This window comes from Electrophorus electricus, chromosome 11 (assembly GCF_013358815.1).
Source record: "Electrophorus electricus isolate fEleEle1 chromosome 11, fEleEle1.pri, whole genome shotgun sequence".
NCBI classification, from domain to species: Eukaryota; Metazoa; Chordata; class Actinopteri; order Gymnotiformes; family Gymnotidae; genus Electrophorus; species Electrophorus electricus.
Genome location: NC_049545.1, coordinates 17,772,227 through 17,785,686, shown reverse-complemented (window position 1 = coordinate 17,785,686; position 13,460 = coordinate 17,772,227). Strand labels below are relative to the sequence as shown.

Here is a 13,460-nt window from a genome sequence, read left to right as displayed (position 1 = left end):
CCCACCCACCCACCCACCCCACCCCACCTCCCCCTTTTCAGAAGCCCTGTATATGACAATAGGCCTCCAGACTGGAGAAAAGGATGTAGAGGAACCAGAGGCTGAGGAAGAAGAGGCTGGTGAACACGCGCTGTCCGCGGGGTCCGCCCAGCTCACCGCCGATGTGGGGCCGCCGACGGTACAGCAGCATGCCGATGGCCAGGAAGGCAAAGATGGTAAAGAGGGTGACGGAGAAGGCCAGCGAGCCGGCGGGCACTTCAAACGCACGGCCCTGCACGTGCCAGTAGATGGCAGCGACGGACCACGCCACACCGATGCCCAGGAACACGTTGACAGCGTTGCTGCCGGTGACGTTGCCAATAGAGGCGTCCGCGTACATGTCCTGGACTGCCGCGACTTTGCTGGCAAAGGTGTCTGGGAGAAAGAGAGGGAGGGAGAGAGAGAGAGGGGGAGAGAACGAGAGAAATAAGATGAACGACTCAATATAATTTAAATTGGGAAAACCGGTGTTGCCAACACCTGTGCTCAGAACAGATTTTCTAGGTGCGTTATGTTGTTGATAGTAACTCAGACACACAGACACTCAGCCACATGCCAGGCTCCCGGGTTCGTGGCCCACGGCGTCCTCACCTGGGACCGAGGTGCCGAGGGCCACAAACACCACGGCGGTGACAGAGTCCTTCAGGCCGATGGTGCAGCCGAAGTGGCTGGCCAGGTCCCCGATGATGGCTGTGAGCAGGCCTATGATGATGATGCAGGTGGCGAAGCACGCCCAGCCGTTCCAGTAGTCGGTGGGGGGTACACAGGCGAACAGCACCTTCCAGAAGACGGTGAGGAAGTGCATGACATAATCGAAGCATGACGGGAGGCGTTCCTCTCCTGTGTCATCCTCGTCCTCATCTCCTGCACGGGAGTCGTGGAGAGAGAGACAGGCAGAGAGAGGGCAACAGGAGTGACATAGAGAGAGAGAGAGAGAGAGAGAGAGAGAGAGGGAGAGGGAGAGGTGGTGATGTTCACTCAATAGAGGGAGAAATAAAAAAACTAACAACAACAAAAAAGACCTAAAAGGAGTCAACTGTGGCTTTACGGTCGCTATGGTGACTGTGGAGGGATATATCGCCATGGTGATTTAGGGTGACAGACATTGCAGGCTACATCCATATTTTAGCACAGATTCATAAAAGTGGACCAGGAGCTGATAGCGTGAATATTAAAACACCACAGAGAGAGATAAAGCACCTTCCTGTTTACTTATATGTGTGTGTGTGTGTGTGAGAGAGAGAGAGAGAGAGAGGGAGAGAAAGAGAGAGAACATTTAGCCATGCAGAAGGTGCTTCTTAATGAGCCAAAGTATGAGCCAAGCTTTCTGAGAGAAGTGTCTTCTGAGAGAAGTGTCTTCTCAAGAACAGAAGTAAAATCCGTGTGTGTGTGTGTGTGTGTGTGTGTGTGTGTGTGTGTGTGTGTGTGTGTGGAGTAAACTAAAGGCTTGCAGCAACAATAATGATACTGGGAGATATGTATGAGCTTTTTGGAAGCTTTTATTTGAAAAACTAAATGAGTCTAAAGTTTGGTGTTGTATGACACTGAATGTTAAGTGTTACAAGAGTTTACATATTAGCATTAAAACATTTATTAGCCACAAATTCAAGGTAGTACAACATCACAGGTCTTCACGATGCCTCAGACATGAACTCAGCCATCCTATGGAAGGCATAGGCCATTTGTTTTGGTGAATCACAGTGGCATGGGCTGTGATATAGAAATGAGCCACAGACTCAAATAGGGACTCATGGCTTTACAATTCAGCTCTCCGGTGCTCATCTAACCGCAGTATGGGCTGTTCCTGACAGATAAGGGAAACCTACGTCGTGTTTGGAAACCAGTAACCTTAATCAGGTATTAAACCTCTAAATCAAATTAATCTGGCAAAAAATAATCTTTTAGTATCCACCGTCAACAAAGCTGCCATAATCAGTTAGGATGTTTGTGCTAACTGATGCCACATTGCCACTGAAGATGCTCTCCCTTTTCCTGGTCCCACCCTGCACCATTCAGTACTCTGTCCAAAACCCCTCCCTCCAAAGACATGCACTTAGCACTTAGTCTGCCCTTCTATGTGCTGTGCACACACTAATTAACTGACAGTCAAGGAAGACAAGAGAAGTTTCCTGATTTCTTATGCAGCCAGTCTGTGTTGGAACTTCCGTTTTCAGACCACAGATCACAGGGCTGTCACAAAGCCCTTTATTACTTTCACTTTGATGACAGGTTGCATTGTATTTTTAAGTTCATTAAATAAAACAACAAAACATTAAATAAAATCAGAGAATCTTCAATTTGTTTCTAAATTTAATGCTTAGCTTGCTAAAAGGTAGCTGGACTACCTGGGTAAATCAGGACTTTCTGCTGACAGACAAGTGGTGGAGGTCATTACAGATGCCACTAAATTCACTTTCAAGTAAAATAATCTGGAAATGAACATAATGGTATGGGACAAAGGTTGTATGTCTATTGGTTAATGCTAGTATGTTAGCGTTTTCAGTTTGAATGTTATTGTTTGTATGTTATTGTTTGTGGTGTCTGTATGTATTTACTGTTTGCATGTTAGTGTTTAGTGTTGATATATTGGTATTTGATGTTTGTATGTTCTTGTGTGTTGTCCATGTGGTATTTAGCCTTTGCGTATTAGTGTTTACTGTTTGTATATTAATCTCTATATAGCTTGTATGTTATTTAGTGTCTGTATATTGTTTAGTGTTTACATAATAGTGCTTATTGTTGGTATATTACTGTATATTATTATTGTTAGTATATTACTGTATATTATTATTGTTGGTATATTAGTATATCCATGTTTTTATATTGTTTTATGTGAGTGTTTGTGTGTGTGCAGTATTTTCATGTTATTTAGTTTAGTGTTTTTATATTAGTGTCCAATGTTTGTATGTTGGTGTTTAGTTTTTCCATATTATTTTGTTACATAAGTTAATGTTTAGTATTGATATATTAGTGTTTAGTGCTGGTGTTTTATTTAGTGTTTGCGTGTTAGTGCTGGTGTTTTATTTAGTGTTTGTGTGTTAGTGCTTAGTGCTGGTGTGTCATTTAGTGTTTGTGTGTTAGTGCTTAGTGCTGGTATGTCATTTAGTGTTTGTGTGTTAGTGCTTAGTGCTGGTATGTCATTTAGTGTTTGCTTGTTAGTGCTTAGTGCTGGTGTGTCATTTAGTGTTTGTGTGTTAGTGTTTAGTGCTGTTGTGTCATTTAGAGTTTGCTTGTTAGTGCTTAGTGCTGTTGTGTCATTTAGAGTTTGCTTGTTAGTGCTTAGTGCTGGTGTGTCATTTAGAGTTTGCTTGTTAGTGCTTAGTGCTGGTGTGTCATTTAGTGTTTGTGTGTTAGTGTTTAGTGCTGTTGTGTCATTTAGAGTTTGCTTGTTAGTGCTTAGTGCTGGTGTGTCATTTAGTTTGTTAGTGTTTAGTGCTGTTAATGTTTAGTGCGGCTGATTACCTGCACTGACAGTAATGGCCTCCATAAACTGCTCTCTCCAGGAGTTAGTGCCCACAACCAGAGCCAGGTTAGTCTTCTTTATCAACTTATCCACTGTATTCTACAGAACACACACACACACACACACACACACAAACAAAGACTTCACTAGGGAAAGAAATCAGTTGGTGTACAAGGCTTCTTTGATAATGTCAAGTCAGTTCTTTCTTGTGAAGAGACATAAGCATGCATGAAAGGTTGGATATGCTTCTTAGGGTATATACATGTGTGTTAGTTTGTGTGTGTGTGTGTGTGTGTGTGTGTGTGTGTGTGTGTATGTGTATGTACCTTGAACTCGTAGGACTCTTCGATGATGACCTCTAGTTTAGAGTGCACCCCCAGTATCGGCTTCCCCATCTCAGCTATCCTCCTTGCTTCCTCTTCCTCTGATGACAGTTTCCTCTCTGGAACCTCTGAAAGAAGCAGAGGTTAGAGGAGACTGAGAGAGAGAAAGTTTTTGACATCATGCACAGATTAGCCTTAAATACAACAGTACTTGCATACAAAAATTTGCAATGCAAAATATATGTTTATTTGCATGTTTCTATGAATTAGTAGCATGGCAAACACACAGTACAAGCATTCACATCTACATGCAGTGATAATATACTTTTCTACAGCAGTGAATTCAGTACTGCTGAACCACACCCATGCACACATGTACACAAATACACCCACACATACACACACACACACACACACACACACACACACACACACACACACACACACACACACATTCATTCACACACACACACACACACAAACATGATCGACGAGACTTTTGTCAGTTGCTTCGTTTCACTGCTGGATTCTGTTCTTTTCATGTCCCTCATCAAATATTAATATAGCTATTAAGTCTCCCTGCCTGCTCTCTCTCTCTCTCTCTCTCTCTCTCTCTCTCTCACTCACTCACACATACACACACACACACACACACACACACACACACACACACAAACACACGGATTTTACTTCTGTTCTTGAGAAGACACTTCTCTCAGAAAGCTTGGCTCATACTTTGGCTCATTAAGAAGCACCTTCTGCATGGCTAAATGTTCTCTCTCTTTCTCTCCCTCTCTCTCTCTCTCGGATCAGTGCAATGCCTTTTTGATTAATTCATGCACACTTCAGGGTGGATCGCTCCCCCCAGCTGTGTGGAAAAGAGGGAAGAGGCTCTGAACCCCAGCCGAAGCAGGTCGGCAGCGAGCAGGCAGCCTGGGGCGCCCGTGTGCTCTCCCGCCTGAGTCCTCTTTGGCTCACATCCTTTCACTTCGTCTTCGTCATAGCTGACACGGTAGTTTGGTGCTATGGTGACTGTGTGGATTTGGTTTGTGTGATGTTAGAACCAGCAATCACACACTCGACTGCACGCATGCACACACAAGACGTGCACGCGCGCACACACACACACACACACACACACACACACACGCACGGCAAAGCCTGTAGGTAAATTGTAAGATCTAATGCAAAATCTGTGTTTAGCAGGAGTATGAACATGTCCGAGCCAATAGCACACTGAGGGTGTCAGAGTTCTATCGGTTCTACTTACCATCAGCTAATAAAAGAACTGCAACAGAGACAGGAGAGAATGGGCATGGTGGGGCGCAACAAAATGGATGAAGAGTCAGTAATGTCAAAAAGAGGGAAGATATACTAATGCAGAGGGAAGGACTCCAGGCCCCAATGGACCACTCTGAGAACGGCATGCGAATTTGAATATAAGATGATTTGATGAAGCAAACGCCCAGGGTTTATTACCGCTGCATCCAGGAAATCCTACCTGCATGCCTTGTTCACATAGTCAGTAACCAGTGTGCTGATGGGATTTTACTTGGTAAAGGAACGAGTATCATGTATGGAGAAATCCAGCATTTAAAGGCTTACTCACTGATGATATCCCTTAATGGTTTTATAAGCAAACTGTAGATTAGCTTTAATACTAGGCTTAACAACATCCCCAAACATAATATTTAACCCCAACCTAATTCAGAATCCTAAACCAGACTCGGACTGAATACCCAGACCAAATCCATCAATTATAACAGGTAAATAGCAAAGAATTCCCTTTATTTACAAAAATCCCTTTACAATGCACTGCGAGCGCTATATAATATGTCTCTTGGGGAGTGTATGCATGTGTGTATATGTGTGTGGGTGTGTTTGTGTGTGTATGTTTGCGCGTGTGTATACGCGTGTGTGTTTCTGTCTCTATGACGTGCCAGTGCCCAGATGGTTGTAGGTTCCAGTCTCTCGGCTAGTAGGGGAACGGAAGGAGAGCAGAAACAGGCTGCCCAGTTCAAACTGGTTGCCCAGTTCGATATTAGTAGGTTGCCCAGTTTGAACTGCTTGCTCACACTCTGCTGCACAACCTGCCAGCTCCTCTCGCCCTTAAGAGACGTGTGTATGGCATCGTCTCTGAAGAGCAGGCACACTTAGCTAAGACAAATGTCCCATGCAGCACAGTGATTATTGCACTGCCTTCTTCAATCTAACAACAGGCAGAGGCCCACCCACGCCCCCCTTACATTTAAATGTTATAAAGGGAAATGAATTGCCAAGTCAAGATCTCTTGTTTTCACGCAACAGCACCCACTGGTGGTGGATGAAAGAATAGCTGCTCTAGGAGAGTAGCCTGATTTTCAGCATGTGGGCTTTCACATACACACAGGCGCTAACTCCCACAAATGAGGCAGATGATTCAACAGGAGAAATTATACTGATGATGTGAGCGTGTGCGTGTGTGTGTGTGTGTGTGTGAGTTAGTGAGAAAAAGAGAGGGAGAGAGAGAGAGAGAAGGGGGGGGATGCATTTCAAAGCACACCAGTAGTGAAGCCAGGTGTAGCAACATCACTAGAGTATCAGTGTTACAGTCAATCACACAATCACACATACAAACACACACAATCACACACACAAACACACATAATCACACATATACAAATACACAGAATCACACACATATGAACACGCAAACTCATAAACAAAACACACAATCTGAGCTGAATTTGCCCATGTGAGGTAATGAATGCAGCAAATCAGCATCTACAATGATGAGGGTTTTTGAAACTGCTGGCCCCCGCACACTACTTGCTCTCTGTTTGCTAATCAGCACTGCCATTTTTTATTGTACAAGAGGTAAAAAAGGTAAACAAACCTCTCAGGGAGTGTGTTTGTGTTGTGTGTGTATGTATATGTGTGTGTGAGAGAGAGAGAGCGCATGTGTGTACAGTGGTGTGAAAAAGCGTTTGCTCCCTTCCTGATGTTTGTCACACTTAAATGTTTCAGATCATCAAACAAATTTAAATATTAGACAAAGATAACACCATAAGAAAGAGACTGGGCAAAAATGGCCTGCATGGCAGAGTTCCAAGACAAAAACCACTGTTGAGCAAAAAGAACATAATGGCTCGTCACAGTTTTGCCAGAAAACATCTTGATCCCTAAGACATTTGGGAAAATACTCTGTGAACTGACGAGATAAAAGTGGAACTTTTTGGAAGGTGTATGTCCCATTACATCTGGTGTAAAAGTAGCACAGCATTTCAGAAAAAGAACATCATACCAAAAGTAAAATATGGTGGTGGTAGTGTGATAGTCTGGGGCTGTTTTGCTGCTTCAGGACCTGGAAGACTTGCTGTGGTAAATGGAACCACGAATTCTGGTGTCTACCAAAAAATCCTGAAGGAGAATGTCCGGCCATGTGTGGGGGGGATTTATGGATTTGTGTGTTTGTGCGGTTACTAACTTCCCAGTCATGACATTAGCTCTAAGCTTTATTGCCAATCATGGTCATCTCCGTTTCAGTTAACCAAATATAGGATATTTGCTAAAATGTAATTTTGTTCATAATTAATTTTAAAATGCTGTAATTCCCTACTATATCTATAGGGGGCCCTGTGGGACAGACAGAACCGATTAGAGTACAGCTCAGGCTTCAGTCCTCAAAACCCAATCATCATATTTTGTTCGCACTGAAAGGAGACATATATGAGACCTTTTCTGCACGGCCCTGTTAGCCACTGTAGTGAGACGCGTAAGGCAATAGGTTTGTCTTGTTTAAACGATTTAAAGGATTTTCTTGTTTAAATGGCTGCACCTAGAACTTCATTGCCGCCTCAAAACCCTCGAATATATGATTTTGAAAGTGAATATTCTGACATTTAATGATTTAATGGCATCAGTAACCATACTCCCATTTCTCCCCTTTGCTCATTTCCAGCCTCCTGGCACAGTATTTCTTCAATTACTTTAATCTCATAACCTTCTTTCTGTTATTTCTTGCTCTCATTTTCTTTCTTGGTTCCTCTCCTTCCACATCTTTCCACTTCAGAGGCTTCAGATTCAACAGTTTAATTTAAATCTATTACGCCATGGTGTTGGCAGACATATAGCACCATGGCAACAGTTACCGGACAACCACCCCCTGGCCTCCACGCCCACCTCATCTCCTACACACGACGTTGGGTAATAGGATCTCAGAATGGAGGCGTGTGTATGTGCGTGTGTGTGTGTTCGGATGTTAGCTTTCTTGCCATTGGCAGCTGTACTGTGTCCATCACAAACACAAAACAGCAGTAATACTGCATGTCTGGATGATGGCTATATGATGACTGCCTTATAATCCAACACAAAAACACACACACACACAGAGGAGACATTTTTAGTTTATGATTAAATGCTGATCTATGGGAGAAACAGACAGACCCTTACCATCTACAATAAATTCAGACTGTTGCATCCTACTTCACTCGCTGATAGCTAATAGCACTGACATGGACTTCTGATGAAAGAAAATTCTGTTTATGAATCTATGATTCAGCATAGCAGGCTTACTACTGAAAGACCAAAGGGGCTAAAACAACAGCCCAATGGAAAAGTTCATGGGAGGAAAAAGAAACTACTAGTGTATATAGTATATACTACTGTGACAAAATAAAAGCAAGTGGAGATGTAAATCTGTTATAAATTTTGTCAAACTCCTTTGGCTGGGAACCAAAACTCTTTTTGTTGTTCGGTGAGCGAAGTTTCAGCCGATTTCAATTCCTGACTGCTAAATCCGATCAACTCTACACCATGCCACGCCCCCTGCTCCTCCTCCTCAGTAAAAGTGGGTGTGGACTGTTGCCCCGCGCACTAAACGCCCCAGCCTCAGTTCTACCCAGGGTCCTCTACCATACGCCCTTGGCAACCGCATGGCTTTTTTTTGTTATTGTTCTGTTTGTCAGAACCAGCGTTGTGCTGGAGGGGTGAACACAGCATATGCAGTGGGATGCCCGAGTTAGTGGTGTGTTTAGCACTGCTATCACAGTGTTTGGTATCCAGGCTCCAGCCACCTCCAGATTTAATGGGGGGATGACGAGTTTAGGGTCATGGGCGGGGTTATCAGTGTCACGCTGATCTAATTCAGGAAGTCTCTTGACATATTAAAGTAATCCTCCCCCTTCCCACCTGCTACAGGTTCATGGCAGTAATTGTGTCATTAGTATTCAGACAGGAGACTGTGCACTTTCAGAGTAAGTCCAGGATGAACTCTTACTGCACACACACACACACACACACACATACACATACAGAAGGGGATTTGAGTGGATTTATATTCCTGGCAGGAAGCAAAAAAAAGGTGAAAAAAGAACAGATGAGAGAAAAAGCATGCGGCACCATTTATTTTGCTACTAATGACACCGGTTATGGAAGAAGGCAGATAACAAACACGTAAAGAGGAAAACGCACCGCACCACACACATCAGAACTTGGAGTTTGGCACAACCAATTCTGAGAAAGCCGCGGTCTTCCAGCGTCTCCCCTAGATGACGAAATCTCCGCCTTTTAAAACATCGGGAGCCGTTTGATTTTGTTCTCCTCTACAGCATTGCGCGCCTGCATTAGATCCATGCAGACGGCGCTAAGAGCATAAACAACCACAAAAGAATCTCGCTTGTATTTAATAAACAACAACAACAGCAGCAACACGAACCTCAAGTCTAACACCGTTCTCATCCTTTTTTGTTGCTGTGTTCTTCGGGAGGGTCTTTAAGCCTCAGTGCTGATAACATGCCCACACCATTCAGGAAGCTGCCTGCCAAGAGGACACTGCTGATGTTGATCTACCTCCCTAATTTACATTATAGTTCAGCCTTCTTTTGGCTGGTAAAACACTGTACCATTACTGATGGTATGGGTTCATATATACCCTTGTGGTGCCTTAATTAAGGTTTGTGATCTAAGCATGAGAGTTTTGCTGTGTTGCACCAAAGGCCTGATGGATACATCCTTTAATAGACTATGGATATGGATATGGTTCCACATTGCCATCACCCCACTCCATTCTGCCGGTTATTTCATCATAGGTTTGCAACTTGTTGTGTTCTTATTATAATCTATGATGTGTTTGTTTGCTTATCTGCTTTGGTGATCGGCAATGGTAATGAGCTATGGTGGTTAGCTATAGCAATTGGCTATGGTAATGAGCTATGCTGATGAGCTATGGTAATGAGCTATTCAAATGGGTTATGAAGATGAGATATGGCGATTGACTATGGTGACGCTATGGTGATTGGTTATCATAATGAGCTATGGTCATGAGTTATGGTGATGGGTGATGTTTATTGGTTATGGTGATGGGTAATGATAATGTGCTATGGTAATGAGCTATTATCACTGGCTAACATAGTGAGGTTATGGTGATGGGCAACAGTAATGGGTCTGTGGTGTTGGACTATGGTAAGGAACTATGGTAATGGGCTATGGTGAAAAGCTATGGTAATGGGGTATAGTGATTGGCTATGATAAGGCGCTATAATGATGGGATATTATAAATGTCTATAGTGATGGGCTATGGTAAAGAGTTATTTGGAAGGGCTATGATATACCCCCACACACACAGTAAGTAGTTTCATTAACATGTAAATGGAAATTCCACTTAACTTGTCAGTGGTGCTGATGATGACCTCACCACGATGATTTAGCAAAGGGTACTGGAAACAATAAGTGTGTGTATCTGTGTATGTGAGTGTGAGCAAAGGGAGATCCGAATGCTACTAAAGTACTTTTCCAGTCAGTCATGACTGAACAGAATTTTTAGAGAATTCTTACAGTTTCAGTTTGTCTGTGCACTTTAGAGTCTTTAGAGACATACAGTTTTGAATTTACTACATATATAACACCTGTAATGAGTGGTCAACTAGTCCAGACAGAGACAGTAATCTGACCCAGAGTGCACACACTGATCTGCCGAGCCACGGATTTAAAGTTCTGTTCATTTAACCTGATCGTGTTAATGCTGCTAATTTGAATGAAAGTCAGATTCCCAGAATGCAAGGTGGTTTACATGGGTTCATTGGTTTTTGGTTAAACTGAGGATGTGTTCAGTGGGCATGGCGTCTGAATGGTGGGCATGTCCACTGCTCAATGGGCGTGTCCTCTGCTCTGAGGGCATGTCCTCTGCTCATTGGGCATGTCCACTGCTCAGCAGGCGTGTCCTCTGCTCTGAGGGCATGTTCACTGCTCAGTAGGCATGACATCTGATCTGAGAGCATGTTCTCTGCTCATTGGGCGTTTCCTCTGATCGGAGGGCACGTTCTCCACTCAATGGGTGTGTCCTCTGCTCAATGGGTGGGTCTCATCATTCAAATAAAAGTTTGGCAAATGGACACAGTGCACATGTCCTTAAATCAGTGTTCCCTACAGAGCAGACAGTGCAATTCAGCTGGATTACAAAATGTCATCCAAGCACTTTATTTACTGCACACTATATTCTCAGCTTCATCACTTCATTACTCTGCTCCTTTGCTACTTCCAGTCAAGTTAAACTGCAAATAAAAAGTATATAAACCTGAGCTACAAATCCCCCCCCCCCCCCAGGTATGAGAAATTTGAAATCTGAGGGGTGAGTAAGTGACTAATGAAACAGTCCCTGGAGTGTCTAATATATGATAAGCTTCAGTATGACATAGACCCACAAAACCACAAGCAGCACCAAATCTGCCACCTGTGCACTGATCATCTGTGTGTGTGTGTGTGTGTGTGTGTCCGTGTGTGCATGTGTGTGTGTGTGTGTGTGTGTGTGTGTGTGTGTGTGTGTGTGTGTGTGTAAGTAAAAACATCTTTCTACCTTTCTGTAAGCTCATGTCCACCATTCGAGGCTCTGCCAGCTCCAGGAAGAAGTTTTTATTTTTCTCATACTCTTCATCATCAATGATCCTCACCTGGAAAGTTTTACTGAGAGAGAGAGGGAGAGAGAGAGAGAATAAGGGGGGAGAGAGAGACAGAGAGAGAGAGAGTGAGTAAGGGGAGAAAGAGAGACAGAGAGAGGGAGAGAGAGACAGAGAGAGAGACAGAGAGAGAGAGAGAGAGAGAGAGAGAGAGAGAGAGAGGGAGAGAGAGAGAGAGAGAGAGACAGAGAGAGAGAGAGAGAGACAGAGAGAGAGACAGAGGGAAAGGGGAATTAAAGTTAGTAAAGCAAGTGTAAGAAATGACAGCATGAACGCACCCCTAATGTAAGTTCTGATTAATCCTGATCTAACTGAAAATCATAAAACAGAGCTCCGCCCCTTTGGTATAACTTCACACTTTGACCCAGGAAGTAAACACCATCAATGGCAGAACAGAGCAGTGGGCATCTAAGAACCATTCTGGACTAAGTTCACAGAATGTTCACTATGAAATACCTGAGAAGGAAATGAGAAGTCAAGAGACGTGGGGGACACAGATCAGGACAGCATACAAGATGGCACTGCTGTTCCACTACAAGACGTTCTACAAGTCTTCTTTACTTTTTAATGAACACCTTCAAATAAAGTCTTACAGAAATCATCCACATGTATTTGTTACTAATAGCCAGCCACCTGTTCATTTTTTCTCTTTTTCAGACAACTTTCACCGTTACCATGTAGGAAACATCTCCTCATTTAAAATAATCCAAACAAGGTAGGAAGTGATGGGGGTTAGAAGCAGATTCCAAAGCAACTGGGTCTTTGCTGAAATGTTATATCAGAATCGCATATTAGATTCTGAGGCATTTGAGTCTGGCTTGCCCATAGCCATGCGGCAGTACTGAGAATACTGGAATGTGGCTTAGAAGTCTGGCAAGCTTCTAAAGTAACAGAACTAGGGTCTGAAGAAATGTGGCACTGTTTAAAGTTTCCGGTGCCAGTGTTTTAACATTGTTCTAAGTGCTACTGTGAGACTGATATACTGTGACTTTCTTTAGTCTGAATATAATACAAATCCAAAGCAGGGTGGTTTACTCCCAAAGTATTAAGGCAGTGTTAAGCCTGAGTGTAACAGAGTAGTGAGGTTTGAACTTAAAGGCCTGAACTAATGTGGTTGTGTCTGAAGTAGTGATACATTCAAGTTCAAATTATTAAGCCCAATGCTGTGTGAAAAAGACACTTTTCCTACGTTAGTCTCCAACATATTGGAGAAGAGAATTTAGAAACTATAAAGCAATGGGAATCTGGGATCTGATTTATGGTTCTTTTATGGTTCTTTTACAGTTATTTTATGATTATTTTCTAGATAACTTAAAGTCAATAAGATGCCCATTTGGAATAGCTGATACTCAGGATATTGTTTAAGATTTAATAATAAGTGGCTTGAATTTGACATATACTGTTATGCACAGTTCATGCACTATATTCAATGGAATGGAGAATGTAGCAGAAGATCCCTATGAAGGGGATGGGTCCCGATTCAAAAGTTATCCCAAGAGGCCTAGAAACAAGGGGAAAATGTGCTGTATGCGGTTTCTGTCTCCTACACACCGACTAAGAAAAGGTTTGAGAAAGTGGAGCTAGAGTGAGGGAGGCGTAGAGAACAAGTTTCTTCACTCCCATAGTGCTGAAACATGTAATGGCTGTATAAAATTACCAGGCCGGAGAGACTAGTCTAAAGCAAGAGAAAGTGCAATTAAAGCA

At 43.0% G+C, this 13,460-nt stretch overlaps 1 protein-coding gene across 2 annotated transcripts in view; it reads right to left on the bottom strand.

The window, feature by feature from the left end:
• Nucleotides 1-32: 32 nt before the first annotated feature.
• The window catches only part of slc8a3 (solute carrier family 8 member 3), a 58,017-nt gene continuing 44,589 nt past the window's right edge, over nt 33-13,460 (bottom strand). The window contains exons 3-8 of one of the 2 annotated variants that reach the window (XM_027005779.2): nt 11,657-11,763; nt 5,096-5,113; nt 3,829-3,953; nt 3,502-3,601; nt 631-903; nt 33-414 (exon numbers count right to left, since the gene is read on the bottom strand). In XM_027005779.2, coding sequence (XP_026861580.2) covers nt 38-414; nt 631-903; nt 3,502-3,601; nt 3,829-3,953; nt 5,096-5,113; nt 11,657-11,763 — 1,000 coding nt within the window. In that variant the 3' untranslated portion in view covers nt 33-37. The remainder of the gene's footprint in view (nt 415-630; nt 904-3,501; nt 3,602-3,828; nt 3,954-5,095; nt 5,114-11,656; nt 11,764-13,460) is intronic. The other variant, XM_035531389.1, reaches the window with a different exon arrangement.